We start from the raw sequence: 22,791 nt of genomic DNA, 5'->3' as shown, positions 1-22,791 counted from the left end.
CTACAGAGGTTGTAGGTTAATTGGGTGGCACGGGTTTGTGGACCAGAAGGCCCTGTATGTTGTACATTGGTATGTATGTATGTCCAAAAAGAAAAAGGTCAGTTCAAACATCTGTGCATAATATAGCCACAGTAATTAAGGATACATTTTAATTGAAAGGTGACCTTCTAAAACCAAATCAGTCAAAACATGGCCTCAGTTATATGTCACTCTCCAGTTTTATACTCATTCTGTAGATTCAAATAATATGCAAAATACATTGTAAATTATTTTAAAAATAAGGGTCTTAATGGCAAGTAACTATTTTTACCAGCAGTGAGATCAGTCATCACGGAATAGGGGAATTAATTTTATATGATAAGGTGTTATGATCGAAGATGCTGCCATGAAAGAACAACAATAGTTTTTAAAGATGAATTGAAAATATACTTGAATGAAATGTTGCGAGAAAATTAGAAATTGTTGCACCAATGGGGGGCTCTTCAAGAGAGTGCTTGGCACCATGGACCATACTCTTTACTGAATGGCACGATAGATTAATTTTTAATTTTTTTTAAATAAAAAGTAAAAGTTTTTCACAATAATTTATTTACAAGAGGAAATTTGTTCAGGTTTGTTCCCACCCTTACTTTCCCATCTCTTTGCCTTGTTACATTCGATTCCATTTACACTATTGCCACCACTGTAGCATCTTGGCACTTCTATTATTTGAGGGCCATCCCCTCAGTCTCACTCGCTCAATGCTCAGTAATGGGAGGACTCTGGACTGTGATCCTTCCCCACATTGCCCTCGTGTTTGTTGCTCCAAGTCTCAGTGCAACCCTGCAGCCTGGAATGCACCAGTTGGCAGCATTCCCTCACTAACATCTCCATTTGCTGGAAGACCAACAGGTGCTGGGCAGGCCAAATGGTATCTTTCACCTAGCTGATGGTCTTCCAGCAGTTCCGGATGTCTATGTGTGCGTCCCTGAAAGAGTCCTCTTTCACACCGCTGCTGGGGATGAACCATGACAAGGACTCTTGCATCCTTCTCTACACACTAAGCCAATCTGCATTCAGCAAAGAGGTGGGTGACAGTCTCCACTCCACTGCAGTCATCTCGAGGAAATAGAATAAAAATGTACATCAACATTTTGCTGTGAAATAAAATATATTTTGAAACTTGCTTCTGCATTAGGTTTTCTTATTGAATGTAATTCATCTTTAGGTATGAGGTAACTATATGGAATGAAAGAAACTTCAAACAGTGAGATAATCCTCATTTGATTTTCCCCACAAAGGATTTTTTTTAAATCAGCGATTAACCTAATCTTTATACAATTTACATTTATATCAACTCACTCTGCTCTATTAAAGCGTGCTACATAATGGATCCTCATATACATGTGAAAAGAAAATGAGCCCCTAACACATCCTATCTGGATATGTTGGAACCATATTTATCCTCGATTTAATCGCACCTTGAAAAATGGAATAAAAGCAAAACCTTTCTATCAATTCAATTTCTCAGACATTTTCCTCTCACTCTCTCATGCACTCACCAAGGTTTGGAAGATTATCTCAAAGATGCTCTTTTCAAATACTTCAGAACTCACTGTTTATGACTATAAATATCTTCTTCACACAGGAACACTTTACATTCTCATTTGAGGTGGTGAAATATGTTCAGTTTGTGGAAAAACTTTGCCCAAAATTCAGTAACCCTCCGGAAAAGAAATACTTTGTGACATTTTACTTATGTTTTATGCTTAAATATTTTCTATGAATGTCCATGAGTCCCAGATTCATTTCCATCTTTAATGACCCAGCTAACTAGACTTTGTTTCATCGAGTTAAAAGCATTGATCATGTCCTTAATAAGCTAAAATAAAAAAAGATCAACCACTTTCTCTTAGACTGGGCATCATTCCAGTCATTTTTCTCGTTAACTTTTCCATCAAGTCAATAAACATTGGTATATCAGGACCAAAATTGGTGTCAATGGATTCTGTGGAGCAGAGTTGAAAGGCAACCAAGCACTAATGAAATCGAATTTGAATGATTAATGTCTTGTTGAGAAAGCAACTCAAAATTGCCCATATATTGTGCTAAATGCATTCACAAATTGCTGTAGGAGGTGTGTATGTGTATAATATATATAATGATTGGACAATGTGGTCTTCCGATGGTGGTATAACCCCATCACCAAAACACATAATGCAGCGTACTTTGTTTCCTGCTACAGACTTCTATATTGCAAAATTGTCAAGTTACTCATGAAAATCTTATAGTATCACTAGTAGGTACATTGGAGCAATCACTGTACACTAGAAATAGAAGCTTTAAGCCTTTTGGACCAAAAATAAATCAAGGGTATATATTTCTGAATCTTGAAACCAGGAATACTCCTGTTCAAGATGAATAATGTGTTTCAAATAAAAAAAGACACTAAATTAAATATTGGTCTACGATGAAATCATTGGGCAGTTCATCAGTTGACATTTCACTCAAATTCCAATTCTAACTTTGTTCTGGAACTGAACTCCAAAATACTGTTTGATCTTCAAAAGTATCAGGAACATCTCAACACTTTCAAACTTATCTTGTTTGCTGCACCATTTTGATGGAAACAGTCGAAATCACAATGTACAGTGACCTTTTCTTTCAAGACACTGCACAGTTACTAGCTTTTAAATATACATACCTGTTTCCTCATCTGATTCCTTCTCATTCTCTGAATCGGTCAGTGTGAGGGCTGAATTCTCTCGACTGGACAGACCTGAGCCACGTCTGGATTTGATGCCCCTCCCCCATAACCTAATAGCATGCTCTGGAGAAACGGCACCTTCTGTGTCAGAGTCTGCGTCGCTCAGAGAATATCCACGATGAAGGAGCCCCATGTCTGGACAATAGGCAGTGCTGCGGTGAGGGGAGGGCTCACAGATTCCCAGTTCAGTCAGTGTGAAATTGGCTCCTGCACATAAACAAAGGATACACATCATGCACTTCCTACTTACAGAGACAGTGCAATCATACCAAAGAGCATTAGGAAGTACACTGAGCAACAGCAAGGATTCAACCATTTCCAGACCGTGCTTTTTATCTTTATTCATCAGAAAAATGTACAGCAATTGCAAAAATCACATAAGCAGTGAATATGAATTAAGATTTAAAAAAAACACGTCGCAAATTATTTAAACTTGACCCATCCACATCATAAATACAACCAAAATTTTCTACCCAACATTCCATATAAAATAGATCAAACATTATTACAAGGTGTTTGGTGATCTACACCTCTCCATAAGGTCTTGTAAAAGATACCCCATACTCCCTAATCACTTTAGAAAGCCACATATCTCATCTGTAAATCCAAGAAAGGACATAAATCCTTCTTGGAGGCAGAGATATCACTCATGGCATAGTTGTGATTTGTGTCTAATTGCAATATACTACACAGATAAATTAGGGACAATTTTCCTGTAATTTCTATCTTACAAATACATAAAAATGTGGGAGTGAAGGGAAGGTTAACAGCAAAATGTCCTGCAGCCGGGTGTGTTGATGATCATTGTTTCACGGTCTTGAGGGCAGCTTGGCTCGCACAATTTTTATTGGAAACCAATGAGTGCCTCACCCACACATGATCAAAATTAAATGCAATCATTTCTCTTTTTTTTGTGTCCAAGGGATTTGAGAGGTTATATTAATACACTTGTGGGTTCCACACAACATTGCTTGCACTTACGAAGCCAAAACTTGCTGGACATTGAATCAAGTACTGTAAAGGATTTGCCTAAAGTCCATTTTTTCAGATGCAAGGCCACGATGGGCTGAATGGATTCTTTCAGTGGTTGAAATTTCTAGTTCCATCTGATGATTCTTACCATTCAGGTTCCTGAACCAATCCTCTGTACTGCCTCTCAATCACTATTACTCAGTTATGTGAAGAAGATACATTTTCAATGTGTGCTCTATCCCACTTATGTTTACTATAAGCAAAATGGTCAGGTATTCTTGTAATTAGAGCTTGCATTAGGGGTGCTACAACCAAATGGGGTTTTGGAGAGGCCACTCCTAGAATACCATGTGCATTCTGGTCTCGTTGCATGAGAAAAGATATACTAGCTTTGGAGACAGAGGAGGTTCACCAGGTTGACTTTAGAGATAAGGGGGTTACTTTAAGATGAAAGATTAAGTAGTCTAGAATTATACCCTTTGGAGTTTAGATGGATGTGGGAGAGGGAAGGGAGGGGGAAATCCTAGATTCATAGAAAATAAAAATGAATTAATAAATAAGATCAAAGCAGGGAAGCAGTTTCCACCGATAATATCAGGAGACAATATTTCAAGATCTGAGAGAGCACATTCAAGGCAGAGTTGAGGATAAACTGCTTTTTCCAGAGTTACGAATCTGTGAAATTTTATACCCAGTTAAGCAATTGAGGCTGCATAATTACATATGCTTAAGATACAGATAGATTTTTTTTTCAGTGTAAGGGTAATTTTGGAGAACAGGTGGGTAAGTGGAGCTGAGTCCATGGCCTGATCAGCCATGAATTTATTGAATGGCAGAGCAAGCTTGACTCCTGCTCCTATATTTTTTTTTTGTTTTAGATATACAGTATGGTATCTGGTCCATAAGTCTGTGCTGCCAAAATACCCCAATTAACCTAAAACCCCTGTTTAATGCACTTCATTGATAACAAAGCATATTTGGGTATCTTGTAACCCTGAAAAGCATTGTGCCATTGGGGGCTTTCTTTTTTCCTTACTAGTCCCCAGTCCCTCCATCAGGATTTTTATTTTCTAACTTCTACTACCTTCATTTCCAGTAGATGTTCCCAAGCAACCTTCCCTGGCTATTTGTTGAATCCTACTGGCTGTCTGCTGAATCCCAGTTTACACTTTTGCCTAATATCTTTCCCCAGCTGTTCATGCTGATCATCTTTCTGGATGCAGTTACCTATTTTGACCTTTCACTCCTTCCCCTGCCCCCCCCTCCAAACATTCTGATTCATTCCCTGGATGTTTCAGCCCATCCAACTGTGCTTCCTGGCACCCAGATCTCTCCACCTGTCAACCTGGCTGCTTTTATCTTCCAAATTGTCCTTGCTGCGAGATTGATGATTTTCTTGTTAAATTGATATTGTTTTACCCCCTCATGTTTTTCACACTCAAACTTCAACTTAATTACCTAGCACAACTAACGTGGAAGTTACCGCAATGCTATGACATAGGTGCCCTGTGGATAGTAAGGGATTACATAAGGTGGTATGTGAGTTGGAAAAAAATGTTGAGAACCACTGATTTAATGAATTCCATGATTCTATGAATGAAGTTGCTGATATATTTTGGTAATAATGAGATCTGTTTCCACAAGTGAAGTGAATGGATTCTATTTTTATGGTACATTAATCCTCCACAATATATTCTTTCCAAGTTTAAAAAAAAATCTCATTTGGTATCCTCAGTTTCTAAAGTTGTGAATTAAATCCATGCAGCATTAATGTCTGTATTTTTTTCCACTAGAAATGAACTCTGTTTGACTTGAATTAAGGCATAGTAAAAAAAGCTATGTTTTTTTTACAATCCTTCACTTTCAACAGCAAGGAGAAAAGAATCAGTAAATGCATCTGTCCATTCTTTTCCCTTTCCATTCCAATATTTTGTACATCTGTCGATGTGGCTCCACTTCGTCCTTTGCACATCACGAATCCAAGATTCACATATAAAATACAAATAGAGCCGTAGAACATTACAGCATTGAAATAGGCCCTTCTCGTCTATACCGAACTATTATTCTCCCAAATCCCATTGACTTACACCCAGTTCATAACCCTCCAGACCCCTCCCATCCATGTACCTGTCAAAGTACTTCTTAAATGTTGCGATTGAGCCAACATTCACCACTTCAGCTGGCAGCTCATTTCACACCCTCACCACTCTGTGTGAAGTTCCCCATATTTTTTTCCCATTTCACCCTAAACCCATGTCCTCTGGTTTGCATCACACCTATCTGCAGTGGAAAAGGCCTCCCTACATTTCCTCCCATCTATGCCCCTCATAATTTTAAGTACCTTGATCAAATCCCCCCCCCCCCCTTCTTCTCCACTACAGTAATAAAGTCCTAACCTGCTTACTTCCATATTTTTATTCAATTGTCCTTTCAAAGCCACAAATAGACCTGCACCTATTACCTGACAGCAATTAAACTGCAGATCTCTACAATTCTCTTTAGGGTTATTTTTAATTCCTCATGTCACTCCCATTACTTTAAATCTCTGTTCCATGATTTACCCCACCCCAACACCTTCAATTTCCTGTTAATTCTATCAGTTTTTCTTTATTTTACTCTTTCTAAATCCAGTGAGGCAATCATGAACCACATGGATACGGGAGAATAAAAATAAAAAAAAACCAAACAATTCTTCAAGCATATAGGAAATTATAATAAAATATGTGAGTTTAATACTTAAGATAAAATATATGTCTTGATTGTACTCCAACCAACTGGTCTATGGAATGGTGAAGATATTTGGAATTCATATTCCAAAATAGCAGAGCTGGCTGTTTCTTGAACCCATTGCAGTTTTTTGTTGCAAATATATCTGGAGCAGATGGCCCTAACGTTCAGCTACAGCCTTTAACATCATGATGTAAAACGACTTGTCTTTTCTCTTCTCAGTCTACCCTGGTAATAGGTACATGCCAAACTTTCATAAATAGGGAAATATTTTACATCACAAATCTGGCATATTCAGTAAAATTATCAGGAATTGGCAGTACTCATCTTGTTATACTCAGCCTTTCCCTCCAAATTCATTTCCAATTCACCAATGGTTCCTTTACTTTTCCCATGTATATTTTAATGTCCAAAAACAATACATAGTTCAGCAAGTTCTATTGGAGAATAAAAGCTGCTTGGGCTTTTTTTTCCCCCAAGTTACTCCCAGATACCTTATTTTTAAACTCAGTCATTGAGAGGGATTTAAATTTATGTTGCCTTAAGTGTATTCAGAAATGTGCATTCAAAATTGTGCGATCTTCAGCACTGGTTAATGTAAGTAGAGAATAAACCAAGTTCTCATTAATAAGGCAGTAACCCATCTTAAACTCAATACAGCAACCCAGTTAAGAGAAGGTGTTGCAAGCCTCTTTCCCTCAGCTTCCCACAACTACTTGTATTTGTGCAGTACAGTTAACATAGAAAAGTACACTGTTCCAAAAAAAATCTGATTTGAGTGTTACAACAAGAGCATTTTCTGATATGAATCAGCAATGTTCTTGCCTGAGTCTTGCTCAACAAATGTCCCTAAAGGCACAAAATTTTATGTTAAGTGCCCTGTTGAAATATCGACATTAAAATAGCACTTAATAGTGTACAATTTACTTGCAGTGGTCAGAGGCCACATCCCTTATGTCCAAATGCAAACTCAAGATACTATATTAGAAAAACCTGCCTTTTCAGCTCTAAGCTTTTCTCAGACTTTGAAGAGTACTAAGCTCACATAATAAGTTTATATCTCTCCCGTCTGTCAAGTCCCAATGAAAAAAAAACAGTTAAGAACAGCTGTTGAGGATTTATCTGCTCATACCAGCTGTTCTCCCTGGCATAATTCTTGTCTTCCATTACTCTAACAATTCAATGAGTTTAAGTGATGTGAAGGAGATATTACATCTTCTATTGATTGGATTTGCAGGTACAGCATGGCACAGGCAAAGGGAGTATGACTTCACAATAAGAAAACAAAAGTCTTATATGGCACTTGTATCAAGACCAGGTCAGCAGTCAAAAATACAGTCACAATACAGAGAGCATGGATTCAGATCCAAATTACCAAAACAAGGTGACCCCTTTTGTTTCCATGCTCTTCTGCATAAAGGCACTAGCTTATTTTTAACAAAAATTTATAGACTATTGAAAAAATGGGATGGCCCTGAATTTCAACAAACAGCAATGAAAATTAATTTGAAAATGAATACAAAGACATTGCCACTTTGAGAAACATCCTTTCCAGTGTGTTAGATTTAGATGCATGCATTGATGCCTCACAGTTGACCTGTCAACAGGTTCATTAAATAAACTACAACCTTTAGTGCATGGCAAACAACAAGCAGTGCTTTTGTGTTGAGAAAGGAAGAAGAAAAATAAATAAATGAAACAAAGAAGGAAATGGAAATGAAAGGAAAAGCGAAAATAATAGAAATGGTGATTGAAAAAACACATTAAAATTGTTTATTTAACAATAAATATAAATAGTGGTTTATTGGCAAATTCCAAACATGTGGAGGCCTCTGATTCCTTAGAGAGACTAGTTTGATTGGGAACCTTTAAATTTCATATATGACTGAATCCAACCACACACAGTGTATCCATTCTTTCTATTCCTTTGAATTCTGTGTGCCCATAAACAGACCCCCACGCTAAAACAACCAAGAAGGGACAACAGGTTCATGAAATAAACTTGAAACTAGAAGAAGATAGAATTCCATAAAGGAGCATTTGGTAAACTCTTGGAGAAATAGACTTGCATTTATAAAGTAGCTTTGGTCACCTCAAGACTTTCTTGGTTTTACAACAAACAACTACTTGGGGAACTGTAATCGTAATCATAGGGGAGAGAGGAATTATTTTGCACACAGTAAAATTCCACACATAGAATCATAGCAACTGTTTTACTTAAAAGAAAAGACTGCAAATAACAACTCATCAGAAAGGCGCCACCAGACATATAGCATTCTAACAGTGCTGTACTGCAGAGTCAGTCGAGGGCTTGGCTTTGCATTCAAGTCTCACGAGAGCAATTTCAATCCACAGCCTCCTGACTCAGTGACAAGAATACTTTCTTTCCTGAGTTACAATTAATGCCAAAGAGAAACAAAAAGAAAACAGACTTTTCAATAAAATATTATTAACTATTCAAAGTCATGTAACATTGTTTTTTAGATAAATGTTTTTCAATACGAATGAAGAGAGAGTATTACTACTTGATATTTTTTGTCACAATCCCATTTGGGATACTCCTCCAGGGATTGTTTTATAAATGGTTGGTTATTGAAATACACAAGAGCCATTTAGGAAGATCCGCTCTGATTTTATCCCTTAATGAGGCAATGGGTAGAAAATTCAATGCAGCATCAAGGTTCCAATACTTAGAGAAGGAAAATTCCCATGATAATTTCTGTGGAATATTTCATCTCGAGTACTGTACTTAGAACGAAAGAACCATATATTTATGTCCGTTATATAAAACTGAACATGGATTTCAAACTCCTTCCAGTAGACTAGTTTTAAAACACATAAAGGTTATTGAATTCTGGTTTCATTTTATTTTAATTTACATTGGATAAATAACCAGTCTGTCTCTTTGGGAAGGGATTATGCTACATTTCTATTATTTTCTCTTTTGTGGCGGTGGTCCCTGGATTATAATCCTGTACGTTTATATTATTTATGGTTATGTTGAGAACTAATTAAAATTTAAACGCAAATCTCCTGGGTGTGGGCTATGTGCAGCTTCCAATAAGTAATGTTACCAGTAGGTATAGCAATAGCACAGCGAGGAGGAGTTAAAAACTAGTTCTAATTCTAACTGCCCTTTGCTTCCTGCTGTTATGCTCCAGAACTGGCTGCCCTTTAATTCTGAAGTAATCCATTTCAGACAACAAGCAGACAAGGTCAAAGATGAAAATAATTTTCAAGCAAAGATGGCAAAATAACTCTCAACCATTGATTATTTCTGCAAATGTTCAGCAGTTATTGTTATGGCTGTAAAACTGTACAGGATTAAGCTGTTCAACCACTTGTGGATGTGAAGGTTTTCTGTGTTCCAAATGATGTTGGTGAAAGAAAGATAGCAAGCAGACCAATGAGTTTATCACTTTAAAACCTTTGCCATCATTTAAGTTTCATCTTGTATCTGACTTATTTTCCTTCATTCTCCTACTCAGTGCAGTACCTTTGCAACTCAAGGTTCCTTCAGAAATGGAAGATGGTAAAAACATGGCGACGCTGTCAGAGCTGCAATAACAGCAGCGCTGTCACTCGTGCGGGCTCGTCGAGAGTTGGGAGCAGAGACATAATGCACCTGCGGGGTCCAATTGCCAAGTTTAACTGCCATTAGCTGCTGTACAGGATTTAAACAGCTTGTTAAAGGAGCTGACGGTGATTTTATTTAAAAATTCTACAACAGCAGGGTCTGCTTCCAACACGGCAGTGCCTACGATCGGAAGCAGCTTCGAGGTGTTACAGACTTTGGTTTAGCACTGGACTGACACAGGGCACCCGAAAATGGGGAGACCACCCCCCATTTGAGAAGGCGAAGCTGAGGAGATGACCCACGGGATGGTGACCACAGCAGCAGACCAGTGAAGGGTTCTGCGGTTCAAGAAGCACACAGGCAGTGGGCAGTGACTTGAGACGAGGAACCCTAGCAGGCTGTGGGCTGTTGCCGAATGCAGTTGAGGGATTCATTCTGGGCTGAAGACCACTGGAGGCTGGCTCTAGACTGGCTGAATGGTTGCCAGGCATCAGAATTACGAATGCGGGGGCACTGAAGGGTTCCTGATCATGTCGGAGGTTCAGATCTGGAGCTCAGGCTGCTGATGGTTTGGACTGGACTCTGTGTGGCTGTGGGGGCTGCTGCAGTGGTTGAGGCGAATCCACAGATGCTCGGTGACTCTGAGGGGAACTGTCTTTTGTTTCTCTTGCATTTCAGGCAATTTCTGCTGACAGCAAATCAGGCAAAGACAAATTCTGTGTAATATTGCATTGTCTTTATTACATTGAATCTTGACTCTTGGAAATGGCTCACTTAAGACAGAAGAGGATAGTGGTGTCATGATCAGGTGTCAGAATTCAGATCTTACCGTCGTACTTTGTGAAATTAAAATGACATTTTGAAAAAATTCATCACGAGAGCTGATCAATGATTGCCAAGCAATGATGCACATCTCCGCGCAAAGATTTGTTAATTTATAAATGACTTCAGTGGTTCGCTATACAATCTCTAAATTTATCTTGCAAGTCAATCTGTACTTGTGGTTTTTAAGGCATCTTATGCAACTTTGCCAGCATCACATATATTCTCAAAACACTTTAAAAAAAAAATAAATCAATGGGGATTGTATTTGAATACATACATAGGGTATAGGAGTAGTAGAATTGAGAGGTGGAAAATATCATCTCATCATGCCCACTATACCATTCAATAACACAAAACCTGGTGTGATTTTTTACAACCAATTTTCCTGCCCAATCGACATTTACCAATACTTTAAACATCTCTCTTCATAATGAAAATGCCTTACAATCTAGAGCTCAACGTCATCCAAATAAGTGAATTTAAACTCTGCGAGAGAAGGAAGATGTCTACTTCTCACCAAATTTTGTGTGAATTCAAAGCAGTGCCTCCCATGAGGCCAGATTTTCATTTTCATCATCAAACCATTACACACATTTACTGTAAAACAATGTATCATCTGTGGAAATAGGAGAATTAAAGAAAGGGTGATATTGTGTTTTACAATCTGAAATTTAGTCTTAATCTCATTTTTCTCTCCAATGTACATAAACCAAGATCGCCTTCTAATTTAAAGACCTTTTAAAGCCTTAAATGGGCGGTGTGTTATCCCAACAGCTGCTGATTCCACTAAACAAAAATAGTTTATGCACTTCTTAACCCAAATTATACAGAATGAATAAATCAAAGCCATTGACTCTAGTCATGGAAACCCTACCTTCTATTCCATTTCACAGACGGCAGAAATATAGAAACTTTAATTGTCGAAACTGTGATGCTACTAAGACCCACTGTGTCTTTGGGAAGTTCAAGAGGACTCTTCATTGTAAAAACAAAAATTTTTTACCCTGGACATTAACTCTGGGATAAGTCAGAAGTTTCCTGGCTGATCAATTAAAGCCAGATTGCATGTATGGCATTGTATCAATGGCCCTTTGAAAATGCTTTCAACAGGATGGGGAATTTTGAATTATAGACTCCATTGAAACAATGCAGCCAAAGGAGAAATTGCTGCATAGTGACTGAACTCTCACAACTAATTTTTCAGTAATGAGTCAAATCTTCCATGGTCCTGAAAATGCTGACCACAAGTTCCTGGGATGCAGTATCTGTTGCAGCATGTCCTCAGGCTGAAAACAGAATGTCGGCTCCCAAATGCATGCACAAATGGAACAGTGTCGGCATGGAGACTACTTTCAATTAAAGTTACTTGGATGCTAAAGTAATCTTGTAGTCTATGACTTGTTCAAACTAATTCATACCAGAGTTGAGTACGAGAGTTGAGTTTTCCAAAGTTTATTAAATGATATTAAACATTGTTAATGTTATTATAAGTTGTTAAAAATTGTTAAAGGTTGTTAAATGTTCCATAGAAAATGTCAGAAGCTTCTTACCATCCTTTCCGCAGAATGAAAAAACTAAACCCTCATCTCCCAAGCAAGTACAGAAAACTAGTTATGATGCTGAAGCAAAGATGTTGCCAAGAGACACCATAAAAAATGTTAAATAAAAAAAACACAAATAGACAAGTGGCGAGTGTGAAACACATTTTAACCCTTACAATACCGGCCCTATTATTATGTTTAAAAATAATAATTACCATCATGAAGAAAAAGAATTCAAGCAATCTTCCTCATCAACAAGAAATTTCAATGTGCTTAATGTCTATAATGATCACGACATCATCGGCCATGAAATTGCACCTGATCTTAGATCATTTTTGTCGATCCTGCAACAGTGGAAGATGTTCTTTCACCCATCTTTTCCAGAACATGCAATATAAATTGCCCTTGCTTCCACCTGCAAAACAGGCATATATGTCTTCCTTCTGAAACTGCCCCAGTGGCATCGAAGGCATAATCTTAAGAAGCAAAAGGTGATTCAGGGTAAGTGCCTCAAGATCTGTAGAAGCCTTTGTGATTGGATGACTGTTGAAGAGAGCTTCAACTTCACATAAAACTGTGTGAAGACCCTCCTTGTCAAGACTTTGCACCTTTTGGTTGGAATTAAGAACCTTTCATACTGATCTAATTAATCTTTCCCATACACCTCCATGGTGTGAGCCAGCAGGGGTTGCACTATCCAAATGATTCCTTTCTGGAGTAGTGTATTATGGATTTGAACCCGCTTCCAGCTTTTGATCACTTCTCTCAACTTGAACTGAGCTCCCACAAAATTGACAGGTCATAGTTCCTTCACTTCACCACGTCTAGCTATAAAACACTGAAGGGCATTGATGAAAGAGTCTGTGTTAAGTGATGATGCCACTTTGGTAAAAAAATTCTCTTACAGGTAAAATGTGATAATAAGAAAATAGCACCATTGCGCTTCACAACATTCCTTGCCCACTTCACTTCAAAAGGTCCAAAATAATCAAGTCCAACATAGGTTCATCTGGAGAGACTCTGTCCAGGAGAAAATCTGCCATCTGCTGTTGTCCAGGAGGAGTACTTATATGCTGACAAACAACATATTTCAACATAATTTTTCTGATTGACCCAGTGGCTCCAGGAATACAATATTTTTTGGCGTAGCTTGGATAATATGGTTGCGACCACCATGGTCCACCTCTTCGTGAATATTCTAAATAATCAAATCAGAAATGTAAAATTCCTTGGCCAGTATGACTAGAAGTTTCATCTTTTCTGGCACTGCTGCTCTGCTAAGTTGCCGACCATTCTCCAGAATGGGGTTGAATTTATGAATGTGGCTTGTCCTTTCTCAGAATTGAAAGTTAATCTGCAAATCTTTTTCGCTGACAAAATCAGATTATCTCCTTCTTAGCACTAACCAGTTCTTCAACTATGAGACTACTGTTTTCTTGAGTCTCAAGATTTCCTGTCTCCTTTTGTGATAGATCTCTTTGATGGATGTTAACCGACTGAAACTGAACAAGAACATGGTTTGCTGGCTTTATCCTGTGATACAGAAGAAGTCTTTAAAGTCAGAGCATTCATGAGAAGTAATGGATGAAGTGGGTAACTGGATCCACTTGTTCAGACATTATCTGAACAGCACTTGCGGTCATACTCCTGATTTCAGGGTCCTCTGGTAAAATTTCTTCTAACTTATCAGAAAATTGAGGCCACTCTTCCTGAGGCTGCAGAAGAAACTGAGGCCCAAACACCCACTTTCTTCAGAAAAATTTATTCCAATTATTTTTTAAGACATCATCTGTCCAAGCTTTTTCCCTATGGAAAGATAAAAGGAATAATAACCTTTCTTGATATGTTTGAAGGAAACTGTTTAATGTCATTTGATCATTTAGCTGAAAAGTTTCACTGGCCTAAGACACATCTTCTAAGATATTTTAAAATTAGAAGTTTTCTGCACATTTTTCTGCTAAATTTTCAATTTGCCTTTTCAACTAAGTTGATTGATCCTATTCTTCAATTAAATCCTTCCTGAAAAGGATTGATAGCTAATATTTGTAACAGCTTACTTAATTTATGTCCTATATCCAATAATAAAATTAAAGGTGCTTGGGAACTGGAATTTGAGCAGCTATTTTCTGATTATTTCTGGAAAAGAATTTTTCGACTTGTCATTACTTGTTCAATTTGTACTCGTCACCCTTTTTTTATTCAGTTCAAGGCAGCGCATAGGGCACATATGTCTAAGGACAGATTGCCCCGTACTTTTCCTATCTATTGTAAGTCCTACCTGTGATAGGTGCAAATCCAAAGAGGCCTCTTTGACACATATGTTTTGGTCCTGTACAAAGTTAGATTATTTTCAGAAAGGTGTTTTTGAAACTTTAATTAAAGTGTTGGACCATGATTTACAGCCAAACTTACTCACAGCAATGCTTGGGATCACAATATTGGGATCAGGCTTTGGACTTACTTCTGCCCAATGTTGTTTTTAAAATTTGAATTAAATGTTTGCATCGTTACAGGAAATGATGAATAAAACATTAATCAAATATCCATAGCCAGTGATACAAAAGGTACTTTTATATATTTTCTCCCCATCCCCTTGCACCCAAAACTAAGAAAAGAAACACCTACCATTTAATATACAATAATATTAGCATATACAATCATTAATTGTTATTAAAAACTAGCCTTTTCAAAGTTGATGGCAATCAAATGGAAAGATTGCAATCCACCTACTTTACTTCAATGGCTTTCCTCCGTGAATCATGCTTAGATTTAGAAAAAAAAATTAGTAGGACATTTGATACTACCTTTAACTTCGAAAAAACTGATAAATTAGAAACATAGAAACATAGAAGATAGGAGCAGGAGTAAGTCATTCGACCCTTCGAGCCTGCTCCGCCATTCAACGAGATCATGGCTGATCTTAAAGTTCAGTACCCCGTTCCCCCCTTCTCTCCGTAACCTTTCATACCCTTATACTGAAGAAATAGATCTAATTCCCTCTTAAATAGATTTAATGAACCTGCCTCTACTGCCCTCTGTGGCAATGAATTCCACAGATTCACCACCCTCTGGGTCAAGAAATTCCTCCTCATCTCGGTCCTAAATGGTTTGCTTATTATCCTCAAACCATGGCCCCGGGTTCTGGATTTTCCCACCATTGGAAACATCCCATCTGCATCCATTCTGTCTAGTCCTGCCAGAATTTTATAGGTCTCTATGAGATCCCCTCTTAATCTTCTAAACTCCAGCGAGTCCAATCCCAATTTGCGCAATCTTTCCTCATAAGTCATTCCTGCCATTCCAGGTATCAGCCTGGTGAATCGCCTCTGCACTCCCTCCATTGCAAGAACATCCTTCCTTCGATAAATTGATATTTATTCAACATTTTCCTATAACTCAGACTAATAAATAAAAGTGAACTACTTCCAGGCATTTTTTTTCTCCAAGTGTGTTGTGTTTACTCAGGAAGAATCCCTTTTTTATACTTTGAAATTATTCTTAGAATGGATGGACCAGTTGTTTTTGTTTTTGGGGTTTTTTTTTTAATCTTTTTTTTCCTCATCAGGGTTAGATTGTTTTTTTTATATATTGACTTTTCATTTGAAAAGGAAAAATAAAGTAATCATAACAAGTCAGTCTTCCTTCGGTACTTTCACCTGGTGAGACATTTTGCTTCAATGTCTGCAGTGACGACAACAGGTTTTTTGTAGAATCTAGTTAAGGCTCTTATCTGTATACTGATCAAGTCTGGACCCTGTAAGAGCTGAGGATTTAATGAAACTTCCCAAAAGATTGCTCCACAGTCAAACACCACTTGAAGTTTTTTTCTTTTGTGCTTGAAAAACTCCATGGTGTGGTAAGTACCATAATTTTCCATCACTACATTCCAAGATATCATCTGGTTCTTTCTCTGCATTACCTTTAAATATCATGTCAGACACACAGTTAGTGTAGCCTGAATAAAAGGAAGAATCTTTCTTGAATCTTCTCTTTGAATTCAGTGTACATTGTTTGATAATGCTTCTATTATCAGGCATGCAAAATTCCCTTTTCTTTAAAGGTAATCCAATCCAATAACGATCAGCTTGGTAGATTTTGACACAAAATCCAAGAACTTCTGGTCTTCCTTTGAAGGTTCTTGGTCATCCCTGAGGCACTCAGGAATGACAGTCTTGAACTGCTGCTCCCACAGCTCTTCATTTAACAATCGATGTTATGTTAATACTTATAGTCGACTGATCCTGAACCTCATTTCTTTCTCTGAATAGTCCATTAATCATCCAAACATAGTTTTGACAGCATAAGGTCCGACTCCCACATTCCTTATCATATCTAGTGGTTCCAGAGCATCTGAACCAATCAGCAACTCTATCTCTGAGTTGATTTCAAGTAAATAAACATTTTTCAACTGTGTCCATGGTTCAATTTCATTTTGATGTGTGAGGTTTCCTTCATGCATACGCATAATTTTCTGAGTGTATGCTCCTGGGAGATCACTAAAAATGTTACTATCCAGCTTCGCAACCTCTAAGCCAAAAACAACATTGGTTTCAATGATTTTACCTTGACCTTTAGTTGTCAATAGAATTTCTGAACTTCTTTGAAGATTGAGCTTATTCATTAGCCCAACAGTGCAAAATGATGTAGTGCTACCTGAGTCAAGAAATGCATAAGTATGCACGTTTGCAATCCCTTTCTTGACGTTGACTTGCACAGGTACTATTAAAAGTTTGCAGTTGTTCCCAAAGGCTACAGCACTGTTTTCATCTGCTTCTTATCTTGCTGTTGGTTCCCCTTCCATATTCTTCTTTTCTTGGAATATATGTAGCATTTTGGGATGCTTCAGATTGCACCTGTTGCAGCTGAGTTGCATTATGCAGTTCTTGCTGATGTGCCCTTTTCACAGACGGCCAAAACATGCTCCATTTTCCTTCAGAAAAGCGATTTTCTCGCTATGCTTCTTTTTTTCCAACTGTGCACACATTTGCAAAGCATGTACATCTTTACAGAACAAACATTTCTTCACAGCAGGCAAACTCTCCTTTTCTTTAGTTTCTTTATCAATTTTCTTATCTGCAACTGTCAAAGTGATGGCAAATATACTTTTTTTTTTCCAATTTTGGAGGAGGGTATAATTTGGACCTCTCAACATTTTTGGCCACTGTCTGAGTGTTTTTGATATTTCTATACACTGGATCTGTGACAATGTCTACTTTCCCCTCAGTGAACTCCACCAAATCCTTAAAAGTAGCCCTTTGATTGCATTTTTTTCAGCTAAACTTCTCCATGGTTCTCACATCTGGTAGGGTAATTTAATTAAAATGCTTTGCATATTAGTAAACATGTCAAGCTCTTGCAGATAGTCGACTTCAGCCATGGCATTGCAACATCCTCTTAGAAAGAGGGCATAAGCCTGAAGAACTTTTGTGTCATCCAGTTTAATTGACATTCATGAAAGAGCCTTCTGTAGATCCTTTGGCTTGGCTTCGCAGACGACGATTTATGGAGGGGTAAATGTCCACGTCAGCTGCAGGCTCGTTTGTGACTGACAAGTCCGATGCGGGACAGGCAGACACGGTTGCAGCGGTTGGAGGGGAAAATTGGTTGGTTGGGGTTGGGTGTTGGGTTTTTTCCTCCCTTGTCTTTTGTCAGTGAGGTAGGCTCTGCGGTCTTCTTCAAAGGAGGTTGCTGCCCGCCGAACTGTGAGGCGCCAAGATGCACGGTTTGAGGCGATATCAGCCCACTGGCGGTGGTCAATGTGGCAGGCACCAAGAGATTTCTTTAGGCAGTCCTTGTACCTCTTCTTTGGTGCACCTCTGACACGATGGCCAGTGGAGAGCTCGCCATATAACACGATCTTGGGGAGGCGATGGTCCTCCATTCTGGAGACGTGACCTACCCAGTGCAGTTGGATCTTCAGCAGCGTGGATTCGATGCTGTCGGCCTCTGCCATCTCAAGTACATCGATGATAGGGATGAAGTCACTCCAATGAATGTTGAAGATGGAGCAGAGACAACGCTGGTGGAAGCGTTGTAGGAGCCGTAGGTGATGCCGGTAGAGGACCCATAATTCGGAGCTGAACAGGAGTGTGGGTATGACAACGGCTCTGTATACACTTATCTTTGTGAGGTTTTTCAGTTGGTTGTTTTTCCAGACTCTTTTGTGTAGTCTTCCAAAGGAGCTATTTGCCTTGGCGAGTCTGTTGTCTATCTTGTTGTCGATCCTTGCATCCGATGAAATGGTGCAGCCGAGGTAGGTAAACAGGTTGACCGTTTTGAGTTTTGTGTGCCCGATGGAGATGTGGGGGGGCTGGTAGTCATGTTGGGGAGCTGGCTGATGGAGGACCTCAGTTTTCTTCAGGCTGACTTCCAGGCCAAACATTTTGGCAGTTTCCACAAAACAGGACGTCATGCGCTGAAGAGCTGGCTCTGAATGGGCAACTAAAGCGGCATCGTCTGCAAAGAGTATTTCACGGACAAGTTGCTCTTGCGTCTTGGGGTGAGCTTGCAGGCGCATCAGATTTAAGAGACTGCCATCCGTGCGGTACCGGATGTAAACACCGTGAGCAGGAAAGGGCTTTGGCAAATACTAGAGCGCTTCGGATGCCCCCCAAAGTTCCTCAACATGGTTATCCAACTGCACGAAAACCAACAAGGTCGGGCCAGATACAGCAATGAGCTCTCTGAACCCTTCTCCATTAACAATGGCGTGAGGCAAGGCTGCGTTCTCACACCAACCCTCTTTTCAATCTTCTTCAGCATGATGCTGAACCAAGCCATGAAAGACCTTCTGTAGATAAGCTGTAGCAATTTTATGCTCGTTGTCAAAATGCTTCTTTAATAACGACTTGGCCTCTTCAAATCCTTCATTTGAGGGCATATGATGGCAATGCCTTACAAGTTTTTGTGGTTTCCCACTCGTGAACAGTTCCAATCTTCTGAGTTCTGGCTCTTACTTTCAATACTGGATTCAAAGGTTCTTATGAACGCTTGGAAATGAAGTGAGTCACTATTAAAATTTTAAATTTCTCTCTTGGGCAGAGAAGAGAGAGACTGTATCGGGATTAACAATGCAGTCATTTCATCTTGCCTTCGTATGCCTGAGTGTATATTGCTTTGTTCATCTGGATTTCGGATACCTGACCGGATCGTCAAGTGATCTGCAGCGAGAGATTGTATTTGGCTCATATCTCTGTCTGTTGTGGTCATTGCTGGGGTTTGAGGATTGGTATCACCGTGCCTTAACATGGTTTTGTGTACATGCACGTCTTGTAATCGTGGCACTGGCTCTGCCTTAGTATTAAGTATTTTATTTTTATGTTGTCCTTCCTCAAAATGTGACTCAATAACATTAGACACTTTAGATGAATTACTTCAAACATCAGATCCCTTTGAAGTTGTTGATAACTTCACTTTAGCCTGAGCAACAGCAAGGTTTTTTCCAACTCAATTTTCTCTCTTTTCCTCCTTAGTTGTTCCACCTCCCTCTGTAGCCTCTCCCTTATGTCCCTCACTGATACCTCATTTCTGCTTTACCATCTGGTCCTGCTACTCCAAGGATATTTACTGTCCAGGACACTGGAGATTCCTGAATAACTCATGATCGCCAAGTTTCACTGACCCTTCCACATGACCTGAAAGACCAGTCAGGATCTCATTTGAACGTTGCAATCCAAAAGATGGCACTTCCACCAATGCAACACTGCATCAGAACTGAACTGGAATGTCAACTTGCTTTTTTTTGTCTCTTCAAGTCTCTGGAGTGCAAATTAAAACTGCAACTTTCTGACTCAGAGGCAAGAGCACATTCAATTGAGCCAGCTGCAGTCTCATTAAACATAATGGTGGGATATCCAAAATTCCCATCAATATAATTCCACTGCCTATATCTCTGTAGCCTGTTCTCTTGCACGTGCACATGAACAACTCTCTGCTTCTCTCGCTACCTACTGACATAATGGACAATTTACATCAGCCAACTTGAGCTAATTCAATTTTTTGGATTTTTTTTTCAATGTTCTGCTTTCCTTTCCTGACTCCTCCACTCCATGCCTCCTTATTCAAAAGATATTTTAACTCGACCCTAAAAATACCTGCTGGTTACAAAACCAGCAGTTCACAAATAGCGAAGCAGAAAGCTTTAGATGGTGGCACATAGATTTCCTATTTCAATTAGCACATTGCTTTTTTAACAATCAAAGCTTAAAAAGGATTCCAGTCTGGCAAATGCCATGTGTGAGGAGTAACAATGAAAATATTTCTCCCACTACCTTCCAATCTATAAATAAAGCAAATTAAAGTCTGGCCTGAGAAGCATAGTCCTGTATCTCATGACACCTCACTCCACTGGGAGACATTTCATGGATGCAGACCTGCTCTTCCACTGGCCTTACTGGATTTGGTTCATCAGCAGATTTAGAACACAGAACGTCACAACACAGTACAGGACCTTCAGTCCACAATGCTGTGCTGACCGATATAAATTGACTCCACCACAATCTATTTTTTTCCTCCCTCACACCCACAATATTTCTTACATCCTTGTGCCTATCTTCATCTTTTGAGTGTCCCAATCACACCAATCTCCACCACCAAACCCGGCAATGCATTCCAGACACCCACCATTCTCAGAGTAAAAAAGCTTACCCTGATATCTCCCATAAACTTTCCTCCTTTAACTTTAAACGTGTCCTCTGCTATTTGCCATTATCACCCCAAGAAATAGGGTGCTGGCTCTCCACCCTATCTAAGCCCTTCATAATCTTATAATCCTCAATTAAGTAATCGCTCATCCTTCATCACTTCAAAGGGAAAAGCCCCATCTCTGCCAATCTTGCTTTATATATGCGTTCTCCAATCCAGACAACATCTTCTGCACCCTCCCCCCATTTATTGGTGAACTTCCATTGGACACTTCACAAAGAATTAATTATTTCAATCTTGAACCATGCAATGTTGTTCTGCCACAGGATTTAAAATCCATAGCATACCACAAGGGATCTTGAGGTTAAGATGGATGTACATTTGGATAGAAACTGGATGCGTGAACTGAAATTCAGGACCTAGCAAGTGGCTTTTTTGGTTTCAGGCCCAATGTATGTGAGATACATGGATGATCAGAGGACTAAGAAACATGCCATTGCATCCACAAGGTACCATGACATTTGGATAAAGAAATGCATCCTCAAGCCTTCTCCTCCAGTCAGTAAAACTATGGATGATCTGTCACCTCAACTCAGCATATCTATCTGGTGTAACATTTTCAACCCCTTGCTTATAAATTATGGATTTATCTCTGCCTTTAAAATGTGATACAACTTTGCTTCCAGCACACATTGTAGGAGAGAATTACAAGGACTTATAATCTTCTGTGAGGAAGAAAAAAAATCACGTAATCTCTTGAGCCCTTTATTTTTGTAACTAATTTGTTCCAATTCTGGATTCTCTCACAAACTGTCCATCAACATGTTACACAAGAATTTACAGATGCTGAAATCATGAGCAAAGAATAAGAAGCTGTAGGGATTGAGTGATTCAGGCAGCAGCATCTTTGGAGGTAAATGGATAGAAATGGACATGCAATGCAATTCTGGATGTCACTTCAACAACTTTCCATTGTGCTCCAAGGGCCACTCACATAGAAGCAGATTTTTCACAGTACCTGTGAGGCTTGTTTTGATGTAAATGAGGAGGTTTCCTTGACCAGGATGAGTCCTTCAGTAGAAAGATCAATAATTAAGAAGAGGTGTAAATCTCAGATTCAGATTTATTGTCAGAGTATATACATGACATCACATACAAGCCTGGGATACTTTTTCCTGCAGGTGAGCCAAAATGACCACTGCAAAATAAATGTACTCAATGTACAGATGTAAACAAATAAAGTAATGTAAACAAATTGATTGTGCAATACAGAGAGAGAAAAAACGATCAATAAAGCACAAAAGTAAGAACCCTTAAATGAGTTCCTGAGTGTAAAGTTGTTGTGGGTCCATCATTCAGCCAAGTTTTCAATCTCCTTCCTGTATGCTGACTCATCGCCCCTTCTGATCTAATGCACAAGTTGATTGGTTGAAGGATTAGAGCATGACTGAATATTTATTTTCATAGTATGGGGAATATAATGCTCTCACTGCCTGAATAAGCAGGAAGCAGAAAGTAACATCATCACTAAAAGGGATTTGAATGAGTACTTGAAGCTCCCTAATTGAGAAGGCAAATCATGAATGGTCAATGGGATCAGGCTGTAGGTTTGTACCAAATAAGCTTCTTGGTGCCATAATTTTCCATCTTTTCTGATTTCACAAACAGCTAAGATTAAGTGAAGGTATTAATAGATTTTATTTTCATTTAGAAAGCACAGAGACATCAGAACATGACTGAACAGCTACAGGAGTCAGATC

The 22,791-nt window shown here is 38.8% G+C and overlaps 1 protein-coding gene across 1 annotated transcript in view; it reads right to left on the bottom strand.

The window, feature by feature from the left end:
• The window catches only part of tenm2a (teneurin transmembrane protein 2a), a 767,339-nt gene that overhangs the window by 704,464 nt on the left and 40,084 nt on the right, over positions 1–22,791 (bottom strand). The window contains exon 2 of the mRNA XM_069898186.1: positions 2,684–2,953. Within this exon, the coding sequence (XP_069754287.1) occupies positions 2,684–2,953 (270 nt within the window). The remainder of the gene's footprint in view (positions 1–2,683; positions 2,954–22,791) is intronic.

The sequence above is a fragment of the Narcine bancroftii genome, chromosome 9 (assembly GCF_036971445.1).
Source record: "Narcine bancroftii isolate sNarBan1 chromosome 9, sNarBan1.hap1, whole genome shotgun sequence".
NCBI lineage: Eukaryota > Metazoa > Chordata > Chondrichthyes > Torpediniformes > Narcinidae > Narcine > Narcine bancroftii.
Note: the sequence above shows the minus strand (reverse complement) of the source record. Positions and strands in the feature narration are given on the sequence as shown.